Source organism: Limulus polyphemus, unplaced genomic scaffold (genome assembly GCF_000517525.1).
Source record: "Limulus polyphemus unplaced genomic scaffold, Limulus_polyphemus-2.1.2 Scaffold1536, whole genome shotgun sequence".
Taxonomy (NCBI): domain Eukaryota; kingdom Metazoa; phylum Arthropoda; class Merostomata; order Xiphosura; family Limulidae; genus Limulus; species Limulus polyphemus.
Window position 1 is genome coordinate 29613 of NW_013667146.1, and position 16282 is coordinate 45894.

Consider the following 16282-nt stretch of genomic DNA (forward strand, 5'->3'; position numbering starts at 1 on the left):
TGTTTTTGTTTCTACTTCTATCATTTTCCGAATTGATGTAAAGACAATACATGTAAAATTTGGAAATCACTGTAAACATTCAGCAACACAAGTTTTGATATTTTTATATTTCCAGCATAGGAACATACAGTAGTGATAAACATTTCAAGTTAACAGCTTAGTAAGGAAAATTTTTGGTATATTATATTAATTATACACAAATGTCTACTTTTTTAAATATTCCTTATTAAATACAAATTTCACAGTATGGCAGTATAAAACTAGTGATAATTTCGAAGCTTTTAAATATCTTTTTTTTTTTAAACAGTATTGTACAGTGAATAAATATAATGGTGTAAGTTATTCAAGGTCAGCTACCACCTTCAGCTTTTAAAAAAAAACTGATCAAATGCATGACATAAATGAAGCACCATTCTTGAAAATATGATTTTGAAGAAGCAAGCACTATGCTTCCAAGTCTAGCCCTAATCCAAGTTTGTGACCTCCAGAACTTAGGTTTTTTCCATCAATTAAACAAGATAAGGTGAGTTGTACACCTGTTAAAAAAAGAGAGAGATATTAAACATCATAAAAAAACAAAAGTTTGAAGTCAATTCAATATTCTTGAATATCCAACATTCCTCAAATATTTCATAATTTGTTAGTAATTGAAATTGATATGATAAATAAATATTCATGAACACTATCTCCTGCAGTTAAAAGTTTAAAATCTGGATTTTTATAACATAAAAATTCTTAACAATAAGCACTTTTATTTTGTAAGAACAAATGTAAAAAGTTGGATAAATATAATTAATCCAAAAACATTTTTATCATTAACGTAAGTATTAGTTAGCTTTACAATGGTTAACACTTTCACGACAGGCTTGGTATAATATACACATTAAGTATATATACTATGCAGTAAGTGAATCTTCACAAAATTTGGTAGACTTTTAGTAAAGATTACAAGCCTTTCAAACACAAACACTCAGGTTTTTTTAATGAAGTATTTTCATAATAATTTGTTTGTGAAAATATTGAATCTGTTTTGTTACCAGTCCCAAGTGCGAAGTGATTTTCATGTTATAACTAAAAAAACTATTATTTGTCCCAAAAATTTCAAATGTTATTTGTGTAATCTCTAAAACCTCCTAAATACATTTCAAACGTTTGTTTTCAGTTTTTTTCTGTTATTTTCTCTACTCTAACTCTATGGGGTCTGTCAATTTGACTGGCCTCGTAACCACCATAAAAAATTAAGAAGTAAATTTAAACTATGCTTTTTTCATTCTACAGATTATAACACGATTGTTTAGTCTAAATAGCTTAAATCTCATAACGTTATATATTTATTATATTGACCTTCCAGCCATGCCTGGCTAACAATACAGAAGTTACAATGACGAGGCGCACATGCACTCGTGACACCATATCCAATAATATAAAACTTACCTGTCTTGGCTGTGCTTTAGTGGACTAGTATTTTGTAAAATACAGTCACATTTCAATGATTATATTTATATACATTAGTACTATTTACAAATAAGTTCTCAAAACACAGAACAGTAAATAAAGAATCAAACAATTATCTCTTCTAGTTACGACCTTTGTATTCATTTGCTGCTTGTCATGGGTTGCTAAGCCTTATGAACTTTCCCTCATGGAGAATGTGAAAAGAAATTTTTTTAGGTTTTATATATGCACTTTAAATAATAATAAAAAAAAAATTACTATATCAATACCATAGAATTCCACTATAATTTATCAGGCTTAGTAACTAAGCTGTATTTAGGTCTCACTAAAGAGTTACCTTATCCCCTTGAAATCTTGTGTGAAAAGAACGAGATAAATACAATAACACATCAAAATGGCTGAGAAAAACCACTAGGGGGACATTCTGAGCTTTTGACTGGTTATTCACACATCATATATAGAAGTAAGTGTATATAAGGAAGGATTTCCAAAATTGGAAAGAGAGGGCCACTGTGTTTGATTCAGTACATCAGCGATATCTTAGCAAATAGAAAAGAGGTTCTTATTTTATATGTTAGCTTGTCAATATCGGTAGTTTGAATTCCTAATTCATACGAAACTACAGACTTTGTATTTTGACATCATAAACATCTAATTTGAACCAGTGCTGCATTCAACATATGTCATTAGCTGTGTATTTTTTTTTGATATTTTTAAATTAACTAACATATAGTACTAAAATCTGAATTATAATCTACAATCTGATACCAAATTTATTGACATAAATTTATGAAATAGTAGTTCAATAAAATTTTGAATGAAAGTGAACAAACACGATGACATGGCCTTAACTGAGAGATGATGAGTAGGAACTGAATATCCAGTTGCTATTTATTCTAATCTCATTGATTTAATACCTACACAGCCACTAATATCCAACAATAATATAAATGCTCAGTATTAGATAAAATATCAAGTTGCTATTTATCCTAATCTCATTGATTTAATACCTACACAGCCACTAATATCCAACAATAATATAAATGCTCAGTATTAGATAAAATATCCAGTTGCTATTTATCCTAATCTCATTGATTTAATACCTACACAGCCACTAATATCCAACAATAATATAAATGCTCAGTATTAGTTAAAATATGCAATAACTAAGAAGCACAACAGCATTATAGAATTACCATCTCTCATCTTGTGAGTACAGCCTAATCCCAGTTGACTGGAGTTGTTCACTTTACCCTGTAACAGAAAATTATACCTAATAATTCTCAAATAAAGATTTCTTGATTATGCAAAAATGATTTATGGTAGAATGAAGAATAAATGCTTTATAAAAAGGCAAAAATGTAATTCAGCAACACAGAAACAACCCAATACAAATTCTAATCCTACAAAAGTATACAGTACTATCACGTTAAATGAATTTTAAAGGAATTTGAACAAATTAGAAATAATTTTAAAGTCAGTTCACTCTTTTGTTAGGTATTACAAGTCATACAGTGTAAGTTATCAGTACAACTATTTTTTTCTTATGACTTGGAAAAATTTGCGTTTTATTGATAATTGATTTCATTTTAATTAAAGCAAAAAAGTCATATATTTATATTCACTTTTCACAGCTTAGAAATTTAATTTTTTTGCTGGCATTTACAAGTTCTCAACCATGAAATTACTGAAATTGTCATTATTAACTTGTATATAACAAATCCTGACAACATGGCAACACAAAGATGTTCAAAATAGAAGTAAATTAATACAAATATTTTGCCGTTTACATCCTATTTCCATCATTTCTTATATGCAAGTTTGTTTGTGTTATCAAAGTATTTTAAAAACACTTTTCTTTCAGACATAAATCACTATAAAATGCACGTTGGCATTATTCATATCTGAAACATAAAACATTGTAATATAACATGAATTAAATACTGAACAATCAAATAGGCTTATGGATCAGCAAAATATATATATATAAGGAGAAAAATGCAAAGGTAATAAAATAAAGAAATTAGACTTTTAGAGTAATTTATTTATTTGGCAATGTTTCAAGCAAACAATGTTTGTTTTTTTATGAAGTTTTAGCAACAAATGGCAGCACATTTGTTCCACACATAAACTAGGTCCAAGTTAAGTAAACAGACTGTATCTGTAAGTATGTCTGGTCTAGATGATTTGGGGAAGAATTACATATTTTTTATGTACTTCAATGAAAAAAAAAAGTCCTGATTATGAACTACTACTGTATACACATGTCAATAAACAACAAAACTTTTTCTGAGGCCTCAAAAGTTACCTTGTTTCTGGCTTGAAAAAGACTGTTTGCTTGAAATGTTGCCAAGTAAATAAATTACTATCACAGTGATTTAAAGGTGATTTTTCTATGATTTTTTAAGATATATATATATACAAACCCTGAAAGTTGTGTTGCCATCTATTTTGTACGTAAAGCCTATACCAAAACGAGAGACATTGTTGCCAGCAGTCCAGGCCAACTGGATAGCTGTATCTAGTTTATCACTTATTTTCTGATAGACAGAACCTCCAAACTCCTGTCCGTCATTACTGAAATTAAATCTAGTTACATATTTATCTGATAAATCAAAAGAACCTCATTACAAAATATAGCAAATATTTTTATAACTTTCATAAAAATGTAGTTTAAAATTCTGAAAATTAATTAAGTCAACTTTTATGTTATACATATTTGTTTAGTTTTTATTGTCAATGTTTTTTTTTGTTATTAATTAACAATCATATGCTTTTTAGTTAAGACATATTAACTATTTCTGTTTTAAAGGCTACCAATGACAAATATATAGAGAAGTACATTACATTAGCTGCATTTACTGGGTTAATTTGTAGTTTTATGATGGTAGTTTGTTCTGTTCAACAGTTAATGATAAAAAACAACTTTTTCCATATCATTCCTTGCAATAAACAAAAAGAAACCATTAAAGATTTTACTCAGTATGTACACACTAAAAATGGGTATCTCATATTTGAACTTATAAAGTGTTGAAAGTATAACTTACACATTTGTGTGAAGAGTGAAGTCAGAGGCTGAGTATCCCACTGAAAAGTTGTTTCTGGTTAGCATACTTTTTGTTGTATCAAAAGACATCTGATAACCAGCCAACCAACCATGACAACTAATATATTAAAATACAACAGATGTTGAAACTTATTACATACACCCGTTTCATTTTTGTGTAAAGACGTAAAGCATTCAGTTTGATTAAATATTTTTAACAGCTGTGTGTAGGAAAACAATTTGATTAAATATTGAACTAACATAACTTTCCATGTTTTTGATACCAGTGTGGACCTTCCATATAATAAATATCAAAGAAAATTCAAGTGGAAGAAAATTATTGTTCTTATACTGAATCTTAAAGAAAATTAAAAAATGCTGAATAGGAATTATCAACTCAGCATTAACATATCTTTATAATGCCATGTATTTTTTAATTTTGAAAAACATCAACAACAAATAACTGTTTTATGACAACACTGAAAAAAAAATAACAATATATGCACATGGAAAATTGGTATGGTAAAAATATGAAATGTCTAGCAATTCAGTAATATTAAAAAAAAACAGGTTATGGCATTAAAGTATGTAAATATCTTAGTCATATTTTTTATCATTATTACAGAATAAATTTCCTCTTAATATAACAAATATATATATATATACAACTAGAGAAAGATTTTTTTATATCTCATGTTATATTTTTGCAATAACTGATATATAACATATCAATAGTATGAAACTTGGCAACGTTGTACAACACACTTGGTAACATGGTGCTGGATTATGAAACCTTCAGATGTGACATGATTTGCAAATAGGTTTCCTTACATCTACAAATACAGAGTATTCTGGCCTCCAATTTCACCTGATTTCAACCCTCGTGACTTCTTTCTCCGAGGTTATTTCAGGTAACCTAAACACTATTCAGGGGCTTAAAAGTACAGTATTTCCCAGATCATCATTCACATTGTTACGTGCAATCATACCTCACATGACATCCCCAGTCACAGTCCTAAATGAATATCAAGTTTTTTTCAGTAAAACTATATATTTTATCTGTTATTTTCTATACCCTAATACTAACTATATATGGCACTGGTTAATTTGACCAACTTTGTAACCACCACATGCACATGCTATTGATTATCTAACCTAGTACATTTTGAAGTTTTAAATTTTAATTACTTTTATAACAAGAAATAAAAAATATACATATAAAACAAGTAATTCAGTAATTAAATATGGATCTTTGTATTTTTTGCAGCTAAAGTCTCGATAAAAGTTAACCTTACTTTTGGTAAGGTTTTTATTAGCACTTTATTGAATTTTTATTTATAACTAAATATGCGATTTAGAGCACAAAATAATGCACACAAAGAATACAACGAAGTTAACCAGCTTTCTAATTAAGCTATAAATTGGTTAAAATTATTCCATTGGCTAGTTGAGGTGAATCAGCAATAGCAAAGATTGAAAATTTTGGATGAATAATATGGTAAGAACAATCTAGTCTTATAAGGAATTCAGTAAATTGAAATCTTTTCTTTTATTGGTTATAACTACTCCAATAGCAAATTTCAGAGACAATTATTGATATTTTTTGAAAGACAACATGTGATAAGAGAGTATACCATGTGGGTTTTGCTTTCTTGTTTATATCTCAGTGAAGAAAGAAGACTGGAGGCTTTCAGTTTACATTGTCTTAGAAATACCTATATTATAAGCATGTGATTTATGTTAAATTCCGAAGCTCATATAGGGGTAGAAAGAATACCTGAAATGGGTAATTCTGAGTAAAGAAGTGTCGTGTCATACAAAGAAATTAAGAAACCAAGTATTACATAATATAAAAATTTGAATTATAAAGTACATTTTGATGCTAAGTTTATTGACACTCATTTATAATTAAGTAGCTTAATTACATTTTGAATGTAACTTTGTAGAAAAAGATTGTAACATGTTCATTTTGACCTACATATAATGAAAGTAATTCTTATTAAACCACACTGTTAGTTACTGATAAACCAACACAACTGATTCTTCATCGTACATGACTATTATATATCAAAAACAGATCATCATGAAAGAAACACTTACTGTAAGACCCCTGCACAATGAAAGACAATTCCCAATAGATCCAGATCTATGTCAGTATTTAGATGAAAATTTTTTAACTTGTATGCTGTTTTCAGAGTCCCTGTCTTCTTTCTAGGGAAGAAAATTTTAAAAAATGAAATAATTAGGCTAACTAATTACATGTTTTAAAGCCTTCAACATGAGAATATTATAAGGGTATCTTCAGATAATTTTACTTACATCTGATGTTGATAAAAGTAATTAGCATTATAATGTTTTTAGAAAGACATTTAAAAAATTATCATATAAATCTATAGTTCTGATGTTTTTTGCATCTTTTATGCAGTGAGTGACAATTATACAAATACTACAGTCCTTCAAAAGTTCAACATAAAATACCATTCTGTGTTACTCAGCTCCACACATTTGTTTCCTATTTTTACTTTGTTACTGGGTCCTGTGTGAGTTAGCTATTTTCTGAAGCCAACATACTGTGTATCAAATAAAGTGGCATACATACATGCATATATATATTTATTATTACCCTTCCAGTAGCCATTCTCACATCCCTGATCAGAAAGTAGATTACAGGGCCCCCAAGTTCACTTTCACACTCAGGTAATCTCACTAACTTACTTATAAATTAACAATTTGACTAATAAACAAAAGGGAGAACATTTATATTATTAGAAATGTAATACATTTGACTTCATCTGCGTAGAAACATCAAAAATGCATGTAAGGAAATCTGAAATCAAAGCTAACTTAGCAGATTAAATAGTAAATAAATGTGTCTGTCTCATCGAGAGGAGACAGTTACTTGACCACTATCTTATAAATACACATGATTGCCTGCAATAAAAGGAAATTCCAGTAACTGACTGTATTACGAAATACACAGAATCTAGTGAAAAATGTAGATTACACAAAATGTTTAGGTTCCATTCACAATTATCAACTTTAACAAAATAGCACAAAGAGTACTTTTTTTTCTGTTCCGGTTAAAAAGGTCTGATTATATTTACATAAATCCACTGATCATGATGAGTGTATCTTAAAACAATATGACAACATTATAAGGTTTCATAGCCAATCCTAAGCAGGTACATACAGACAAACATTAAGTTATACAGATTAAATCCTTACACAATGAAAGCAGAAGAATAACAAGCAATTGGAATGGTAAGATTTAAAAAAATTTGTAAAAGTATATATACACCTACCCTGAATGAGGCACAAAAACTCCATCAAACCCAAGCTTTAAACCCTTAACTAGCTGATCTTCAATAGATAATTCTGTTGCTAGTGTATTGTCTGTATTCCACTTCTCTTTCAAGGTAAACCCTGTTTGCAAGTAAGCAAAAACATTATGTGCAATTAATCTGAATATACAAAAAAAAAACATTTGTTACATTTGCTGAAGAGAGGAAGAGAAGGTCAAGGTGCGATATTAACCACGTATTTCTCTTCTTCCTTACAACAACTTCATCGTATTCTCTATTTATAGATAATATAAAGAACGTAACTTAGATAACTCATTCAAAAATACATTTCATTAAGAAAAGGTATGTTTTATAAAACTCCAAGTAATTAGTTTTTACAAGCCAAATACTAGCCACAATTACAGGATTAAGGAAGTCCAGTTATTGCAAATATTATGCCAACCTTGACTCAAAGTTTTACATTTTTCACTTTCTTCTTAAACTGGACATACAAGTTTCTCTTATTGTATTAATGTTTTGGATTTCATTTTTGTCTTTAAAAAGTAATATGCAGTATTAGTAGAGATAACATTTCAAATTTTAAAACAAATTTTTCTATTAACTGCACTAGTATAAAATGTTTTTAATATATTGCATTGAAAAATATCATTTAATGCAATTAAATATCACAATAAAATCTTACCATAATCACTAATTTTGTATTTAGTTTCAAGTGATCCCTGAACTCGTCCAGTATCGCTATTAGAAGTCCCACTTGCTGTGAACTCAACACCATTTTCAGTTTTGGTTTTACATTCCAGCTTCAATAAACCAAAATCTATGAAAAAGTTTTATTTGAAAGCTTCTGTTAATCTATATCCACAGTAAAACATTTCTTGTCATTTACGTGTTTTCATTACTGAAAATTTCGTACAGTTGTTAGAGAAAAATAACTATAATTATGATTCCATATATATATTTTCCAATCCATACTAAATTAAAATATCAAAATAAGTAATTTAAAAATCAGACATAAAACAATCAAATAGTAATTCAAACAAAATAATTTTCACAAGTTATTTATAAGATTCCTATTTCATACTTACAAAATATTCAGCACTGAATTTTATTACATGTTATGCAATATTTATTGGTCATAAATTAGTTGTAACTCTAATGGGAGTATTTTCATCTTTGGACAAATGTTTCTTTAATCTAAATTTTATTTTATACCTATAAAAAACTTTATTTGGAGACATCTATATAGTAAAATGATTGGACAGAGAATTTATAAATGTAATCTTAATATAAACTGGGACTAGCATTCACTGAACAATGATTTGCCAAATCCTTTCAATGATATCTGTGAAAATTAAACTGTACATGCTTATCATTCAGACATGGCATTATCTTTATAGAAATGTAAGGAATTAATTATTAATTTTCTTTAATTCTACAATAAAATAGGCCTAGTCCATGTTGAGTACAATAAGCTTAAAGTTTTTACTCAAGTTTGAATACATAACTGCTAATGTGCTCACAATACAATTTGTAACTATTACATTAAAAAAATATTATGCAAAGTATAAGTTTCAAATAAAATTTAGGAAAATAAAAAGTATAAGGATAAACTAATATTTTTTCTAGATTGCAAAAACAGATTCATTAAAGTCAAGTATAAGGGTGCTCAAGAAAACTCACTATAATTTTTGTTAAACACATCACGGGCTGTTTTTCCTAAATCAGCATAGCAAGGAGGGACCATATTTCAACACTGACAATCTGCAATAAACACACATAGAAAGAATTTCTACCATTTAAATATACCAGTAGATGATAATCAAAACTGAATTTCTTACATGATTCATTAACCTCTTTAATAAGATTGCCAGATTTATTCAACCCACTTTGACAGTTGTAACATATATAAATATATATATATATATATACTCTTAGAGTCTACCTTTAAAACTAAGTTACATGTATTATTAAACCTATTTCATGAATAATAATTAATTTAAAATCTATGCACCTGTTTGTATCAGTCCTTTTTAGGCTAGGTCTAGAAGCTAAACAGATTTCTATTGATGCTGCAAAACTTTGAGGTCCCTCCTAATCACAACATGGGTTGCAAGTTTGGCATATTTATTCTACAATTTGGTATTATTCAAACAAGCAGAGTATTTTACACAAACACAATATGTAACTACCTGCAAGATGACCTGGTATGAACCTAATGCAATATTATAGGAACGATAAATGTTTCAGACAGAAGCATTCTGGGTTTTGTCTGTTGTAGTCTCTTGCATCGTTTTCTTTTGTACAAAAAGAGTTTTAATGAATCTTTCCGAGACTAATAAAAATCTTAAATAAATCATCTTCACATTTAACATACTACAAGTATAAAATTTTCAAAGTCAGATTTCATATTTTGAACCAAGCTCTAGACTTTATAATCCACATTAGTCTTCTTTAGCTCCTTTTTTTATCTTCATAAACCACAACATCCTCTATTTTATCATTAAATTTCATATTTATGAGAGCTATATACTCATTATTTATTTATGACATAATCTGATATTTTCCCATTTTTATCATAAAGTTTAGTTTTAATATAACAATTCAGGAAAATATAGTTAACTCCAAAAGACATACACAGGAATATGAGAAATTAAAAATACTGATAGTGCCCTATGTATTGATTTCGTTATATAAGGTACAGAACCAATCATATTTATATCATGCATTTTGATCATGACATTTTACATCATTCAACACATCCACTTGCCTTTCATGTCTACAAAATGCTTGAAAATGCGTTATGATATCAAACCCAGATGCACAGCAGCCATCAATTTAAGTTTAATTCAGTTGAGTGTAACTGATTAGATTAACAACATTTTGTTCCATTACACCGTACAGACAGTAGAATACGTACTGCTTAGACAAATTACATCCATTTCAAAACTTTCTTCGTGTAATTTTTATTTAGCATATTATATCCTAAACCTGTTTCCCAAGGCAAGGATGAGGCATCCTTAGATAAACATTTATGAAATTAATTTTTTGAATTTGTTATGCACATTTAAGTAAAAATGAAACTTTTCTGCAAGACCAACCAAGATCTTAGAGGATTAAACCCCTGTTATGAGAAACTACCATAAATCCACCATTGCTAAATAAAGTTCCATTCCTGTAACAGGAGGGGATGAAATAATTTAGTTTTTTCATTTAATTAGTGCATACCGTGTAGAATTAGTCTTGCAGCAAAATACACATTATAAAGTGTATGGTAAAACTGAAGCCTTACACAAACTTAACCCACTTAAACCAATACTATATCTAGTAGTAGTAGTAGTAGTACTAATCCTACTAATAGTGATAAAATAGCCACAATTTCATTACTTTACACTACATAATCAGTGGGTTTCAAAGTACTAGGGACATTTTTACACCCTTTTACTTTCTTTTAAATTGAATATAACATATCATAGTAATAGTACTATTAAGTTGAAAATTTAAAATGCTATTAAGCCAGTACAAATTTCAATTTCTAATTCTCAAACATGTGATATTAACTTACTGTTTAAATTTGGAAATGGCATAATCAGTGATATCACACTAGATTAACTTGGAACCAACACATTAAAAACATCACAGCCAAATTCATATCTCAACTTAATATCCTTAAAGCTTTAAGCAAACTCAAAGTCAAAATAAAATTAACAATATAAAAATCACTAGTATGTCCATCTATAGAATACAGATGCTCGGCAATACTCAATATATCAAATAACAATTATCTAAAACTACAAAGAATACAAAACAAAGCAATTAAAATAATAAACAAACCACCTAGTTATGCACACACACACACACATCAAAGAAATCCATAGATCAACTAAACTCCCATACATTAAAGACAGATTCCTCTCACTTATTAGGAACTATTTTTAAAAACAAACAAACATCTTTCTTTCCACTCATTAAACAATACTCCTCTTGGATGGCAAAGAATTCTATCTCCATATGACCTGTATCATCAAAAATAGTACCCACAGTAGACCCTGTTTTGTGAAAGGTGATAAATGCAGTCTAGGTGCAGTGACTTTCTAAGAGTACAAAGTACTTATTCTAAAATGACATTCCCCAGGAGAGCCTACACCCTAAGATACTATTGTAAATAGGTATATTGCCTAAGAAGGGTACTATTCACAGCCTTGAAAGTAAATATCATCAGAAAAAGACCAACTCCACCTTAAAAAAATTAACACACCAAATGAAAAACACTAGAGCTAAAGATGTCAGAAAAACCCTCAAGCTTGAAAAGGGCTCCAACCATGTGAAGAACTAATAAAATTTAAAAAATTAGCTAAGTTAAGCCTCAGCTGCTCTCTATATCTCGTACCTTGCTCTCTGGCCATGTTCACAACACCCCTTGACACTATACCTCGCACCTCAACCTACAATCTAAAAGTAAAACTCTATCCTTTTTACATCCTTAGGCCTCCATCCCTAAATCCCCGACTTTCCCAATGAAACAGTGAGAGCAGTAGTACGAATACTGATATTGAAGTAAAACATAATAAACTATCAGTTGCAGCGCTCTATCAGCAACCTGTAAACAGGTAGGTACTACACCATAACTAGCATTATTAATATTATCAATAATAGTATTATTAAAGTGAGTGACTAAAATCCGACGCTGAAGTAATTACACAAATACCTGACCTAACGCCGAGGTGTTGCACCGATTGTAATTTTAACTTTAAAAAAATATTAATTTAAATTTGCATGTTAGCGAACAGAATAAAATAAAAGGAACGTGACGATATTTTAATTTAGCAGCAATCCCAAAAAAATCAGATATATTAATTATACCCGATTACTCTTTAGAATTTATTGCTAGGCACGTTTGTATACTTACCCAAGAAATTAATACCAGACGTATCTTGTATTCTGGATAGCAGCCATCTGGTGTATGAAAATCAAAATAACGGGCTTAAACTAAATATGTTAAAATATCATTATATAAGTGCTATTATAATACAAAATTATATTTATGAAAATAAAACCCAAAATAACAATTTGTTTCCTTGTAGAATTTGGTGCAAGTCTACTCCAGGGCTATCTACGCTAACCATCCTTAATTTTGAAGTGATACACTAGGAGGAAGTCAGCTAATCAACTTTACCCCCCCCCCCCAACTCTTGGACTACTCTCTATCAATGAATAGTGGAATTATCCGTCATATTTTAATACCCCATGGCTGAAAAAGCGAATATATTGAGTGATAAGTTCGCTCTAACACTCAGGCCATAACAAGTCCCAAAATAACTGATATCAGAAAAATAATAACAAGGAAAGTAATAACTAGGATATATTATCCAGTAGTAGTAGATAATGAAGAACAAATGGAATGACGAACACAGCAAAACTTTATGTTAAACATTTGTGCATCTCAGTTTGTTTAGTATTATTTTAGATTGTTTCTTTTCATACAGTTTGTATTCTTTGTATTAGTGTGCCTCGATTCTCATGTTTGGCCATAAGTGTCATCTTGAAGGGTTTTTTTTTTTAATTGCTGAAATGTAGCACTAAGCCTATAACATTATTTATAAAGAATAATTTTTAAAATCTGGATTTGGATGTTTGCTATATAGCGCAAGACAAGATCTAGAAAGTTCATAAAAGTTGAGAATCGAGAAGAATCTTGTGATATGAAAAAACAAGAGTACTGTATAAATATGCAATTTAATGAATTAATGAGTGATTCAGTTCAATGACAATAGTAAGAGTTGTAGTGTCGTTTATATTATTTAGTTGCTCGCTGTATTAGTGTATTTATTTATCGATCTATTAGCTTTGCCAAGAAAGTTTATAAGTTAGGCGTAAGTATCATCAGTCTTAAAACTTGTGAACTATGAACTATGACCACCCAGCCTGACCAACAGCTGGGTGGCCGTACACTATGGCATCATTTAAGTATATGTGTTAATCCGGTCTGACTAGAAATGTTTCACAGAAACTACCATTTGCCACCCCCGAGCTGTCGCTTCACCCCGAAATGACGGATAAATGTGAAGTTCGTCTTTGTCACCCAGCTTAAATGCCAGGGCCCTCAGAAGGTCAGTCTTCTTTGTCTCCATCCCATTTCCACTAGCCTTTTGTGAACTCCTATGTTCCAAGTAAGAAAACTGTTTTTTTTACTTCTTTGATATTATTAATAAAAAAAGTCTTAGTTCATCTTTAGTACACAAAATGTAATTTATTTGACCAGAAAAAAAAAGACCGAGTCAGATTATCTTGAAGATCACGTGGCACCACTGATCTAAATATTTACATAGCTTTAATCAAACCTTTTAGTTCTACATCGAAGAACGCGTTAGTCCTAAATATACGAATTTGGTACACGTATAGACTCGGGAATAAGATAGATTTTGCTTTTCCTATGGTCTGATGGTAAGAGCACTGGAATCGCAATCCGTGCGTGGATTCGAATTCCGTTACCGAATAGGCTCGTCCCTTTTAGTTATGGGGATGTCATAATGTTACAGTCAATCCCATTATTCGTTGGTTAGGAGTAGCCCAAGAGTTGGTAGTGGGCGGTGCCGACTAGCTACTTTTCCTCTACCCCTACCACACACTTCAATATTAGGTACGGCTATCGCAGTTTGCTGTCCAGTAGATTTGAGCGAAATTCAACAAATGAGCTTCTACTACAAATTATTGGTCAAAACAGCTTTACAAGCACATTTTTTTATATAAGTGGTGATTATGGTGGTTTTAAGTAAAAAAAATACACAAAGATTGACTTGTAAAACGTCTATAGAACTACGGTTTCAGAAATCAGTTGGCATCACAAATATTTTTTTTCAAGTGCAAACATATGTGCCCAGTGTTCACAGTAGAAAGTTAGTCCTGAATTTTAGTATTATGAGCTCTTAAGCTTGCCCAGAACCAATAGGAGAGGGGCTCAAAAGCTGTTGTTATTTAAATAATTCACTTATCAAAACGTGACTGAATAACTTGTTATAAAATACATAAATTACTATAAAAAAGGCTGTTGCAAAAAGAGTTAATTTTGGCAAGATCTTTAACCAGTAGTTTATATATATATATACATAATTGTGTGTAGCTTCTTATCGTACTGTTACGACAGTGGAGGTCACGTGACTCTAGTAACACGTCATTGACTTCTAGAAATATCCTGTTCCTTCATGAATGCTCTAGCGTTTACTAGATATTGTTGAGTCGAGCACGTGAGACGTTCATTGAGAATTATAGCGTTTGTTATAGCGCGACTGTTGAAATTAAGTGTATCGCAAAGTTATATTCAGAAAGAATAAACCAGTTTTATTTAAGAAAGGACTCGTGTCGCTAAAGTTTCGTCGGAACGAATTTACGGAAAATTAACTAACAAACAGAGACGTAACAGTACTAAGCCTTACATATTATCAACTGTACTCTTTCCATTGCTACGAAAAAACATCGAAAGATTTTTCGGTTAGTTAATTTGACATTATTTTCCCAGCTTGTTAGATTCTTTAAGCTTGTGTTGTCAGATAAATCAAACCTGAATAAAAATTCGTCCCCCCCCCATCACGTGTTTAGTTAGCTTTTATGATGCCCAACTACGACAACGTGATTCTGAGAATTAGTACAAAAACCTACTTTAATAAAAATTGTTCTTACAGAGTGTTCAGTACGTTATACTAAAATGATGTTGAATATGCAAATCAGCAAGTCAAGTGAGAACCACAGCCGATATAAACTCGGAGTGGAATGGCATGTATAAAAGCTACATTATTACACTGTCTGGTAGTTCATAAGTAGAGTTATGCCACCGAAAACTGATAGTTTTTGGAAAAGGTATGTAACAGTACTTTCCGATGCAAAATAGTCATACACACAGGTCATAAAGGCGTATTGTGTTCATATTAGAAACTCAGAATTTCCAATATCATTTAATATCACTTGTACTTAATGACATTGGAAAACAAAATAATATGGATCATTTTGAGGCACCAGGTCTATCCTGAAAGAAACCTGCTGGAAATTGTGTCCTAGCTGTGGTAAGCAAAGTGTGGCATCTTGTACAGAAGAGAATTCATGAACACAAATTTTAGTGGCAAAAAGCTGTCCACATATCCCAGACAGTAGTTGAGACTATCTGTGCTAGCCATCCTTAACCTAGAAGTGATAGACTAGACAGAAGGCATCTAGTCAACATCACCCACTGCCAACTCTAAGGCTAATGTAACTGAATAGTTGGATTGATCATCAAATTAAAACACTCACACAGCTAAAAGGGTCGACCATGTTTGGTGATGGGATCTAAACCTGCAAACCACAGATTGCAAGTCAATTGCTCTAACCACTAGGCCAACATAAGCAAGAGCGACCACTGTCTGGAAAATTGACACAAGTCAAATGTAAACAATTTAATTTCATGACATATCCATTCAATCACTGTCTTAATACCCTGGATGGATTATGA

General features: G+C 30.3%; 1 protein-coding gene across 6 annotated transcripts; it reads right to left on the reverse strand.

Annotated features, from left to right (window-relative positions):
- Positions 1–88: 88 nt before the first annotated feature.
- LOC106463996 (voltage-dependent anion-selective channel protein 2-like) lies at positions 89–12757 on the reverse strand. Of its 6 annotated transcripts, none has more exons than XM_013924100.2 (9): positions 12710–12757; positions 9484–9564; positions 8486–8620; positions 7804–7924; positions 6602–6712; positions 4503–4619; positions 3882–4032; positions 2652–2709; positions 89–536 (listed from the first exon to the last, which is right to left on the reverse strand). In XM_013924100.2, the coding sequence occupies exons 2-9, from the start codon at positions 9545–9547 to the stop codon at positions 445–447; spliced, it is 849 nt and encodes a 282-aa protein (XP_013779554.1). In that variant the 5' UTR covers positions 9548–9564; positions 12710–12757; the 3' UTR covers positions 89–444. The 6 variants fall into 6 exon arrangements, with proteins under 6 accessions (XP_013779554.1, XP_022247355.1, XP_022247356.1 ...); XM_022391647.1 differs by having other exon boundaries at positions 12725–12744; XM_022391648.1 differs by lacking the exon at positions 12710–12757 and adding an exon at positions 12509–12619.
- Positions 12758–16282: the final 3525 nt, after the last annotated feature.

What these genes read in the sequence shown, in the direction of transcription:
- LOC106463996 (XM_013924100.2), bottom strand. Translation starts at nt 9,547, where the DNA reads ATGGTCCCTCCTTGCTATGCTGATTTAGGAAAAACAGCCCGTGATGTG. An exon ending in TGTGTTTAACAAAAATTATA is followed by an intron (nt 8,621 to 9,483) that starts GTGAGTTTTCTT and finishes ACTTTTTCATAG; the next exon opens with ATTTTGGTTTATTGAAGCTG. An exon ending in TTCACTCTTCACACAAATGT is followed by an intron (nt 4,033 to 4,502) that starts GTAAGTTATACT and finishes ATTTAATTTCAG; the next exon opens with TAATGACGGACAGGAGTTTG.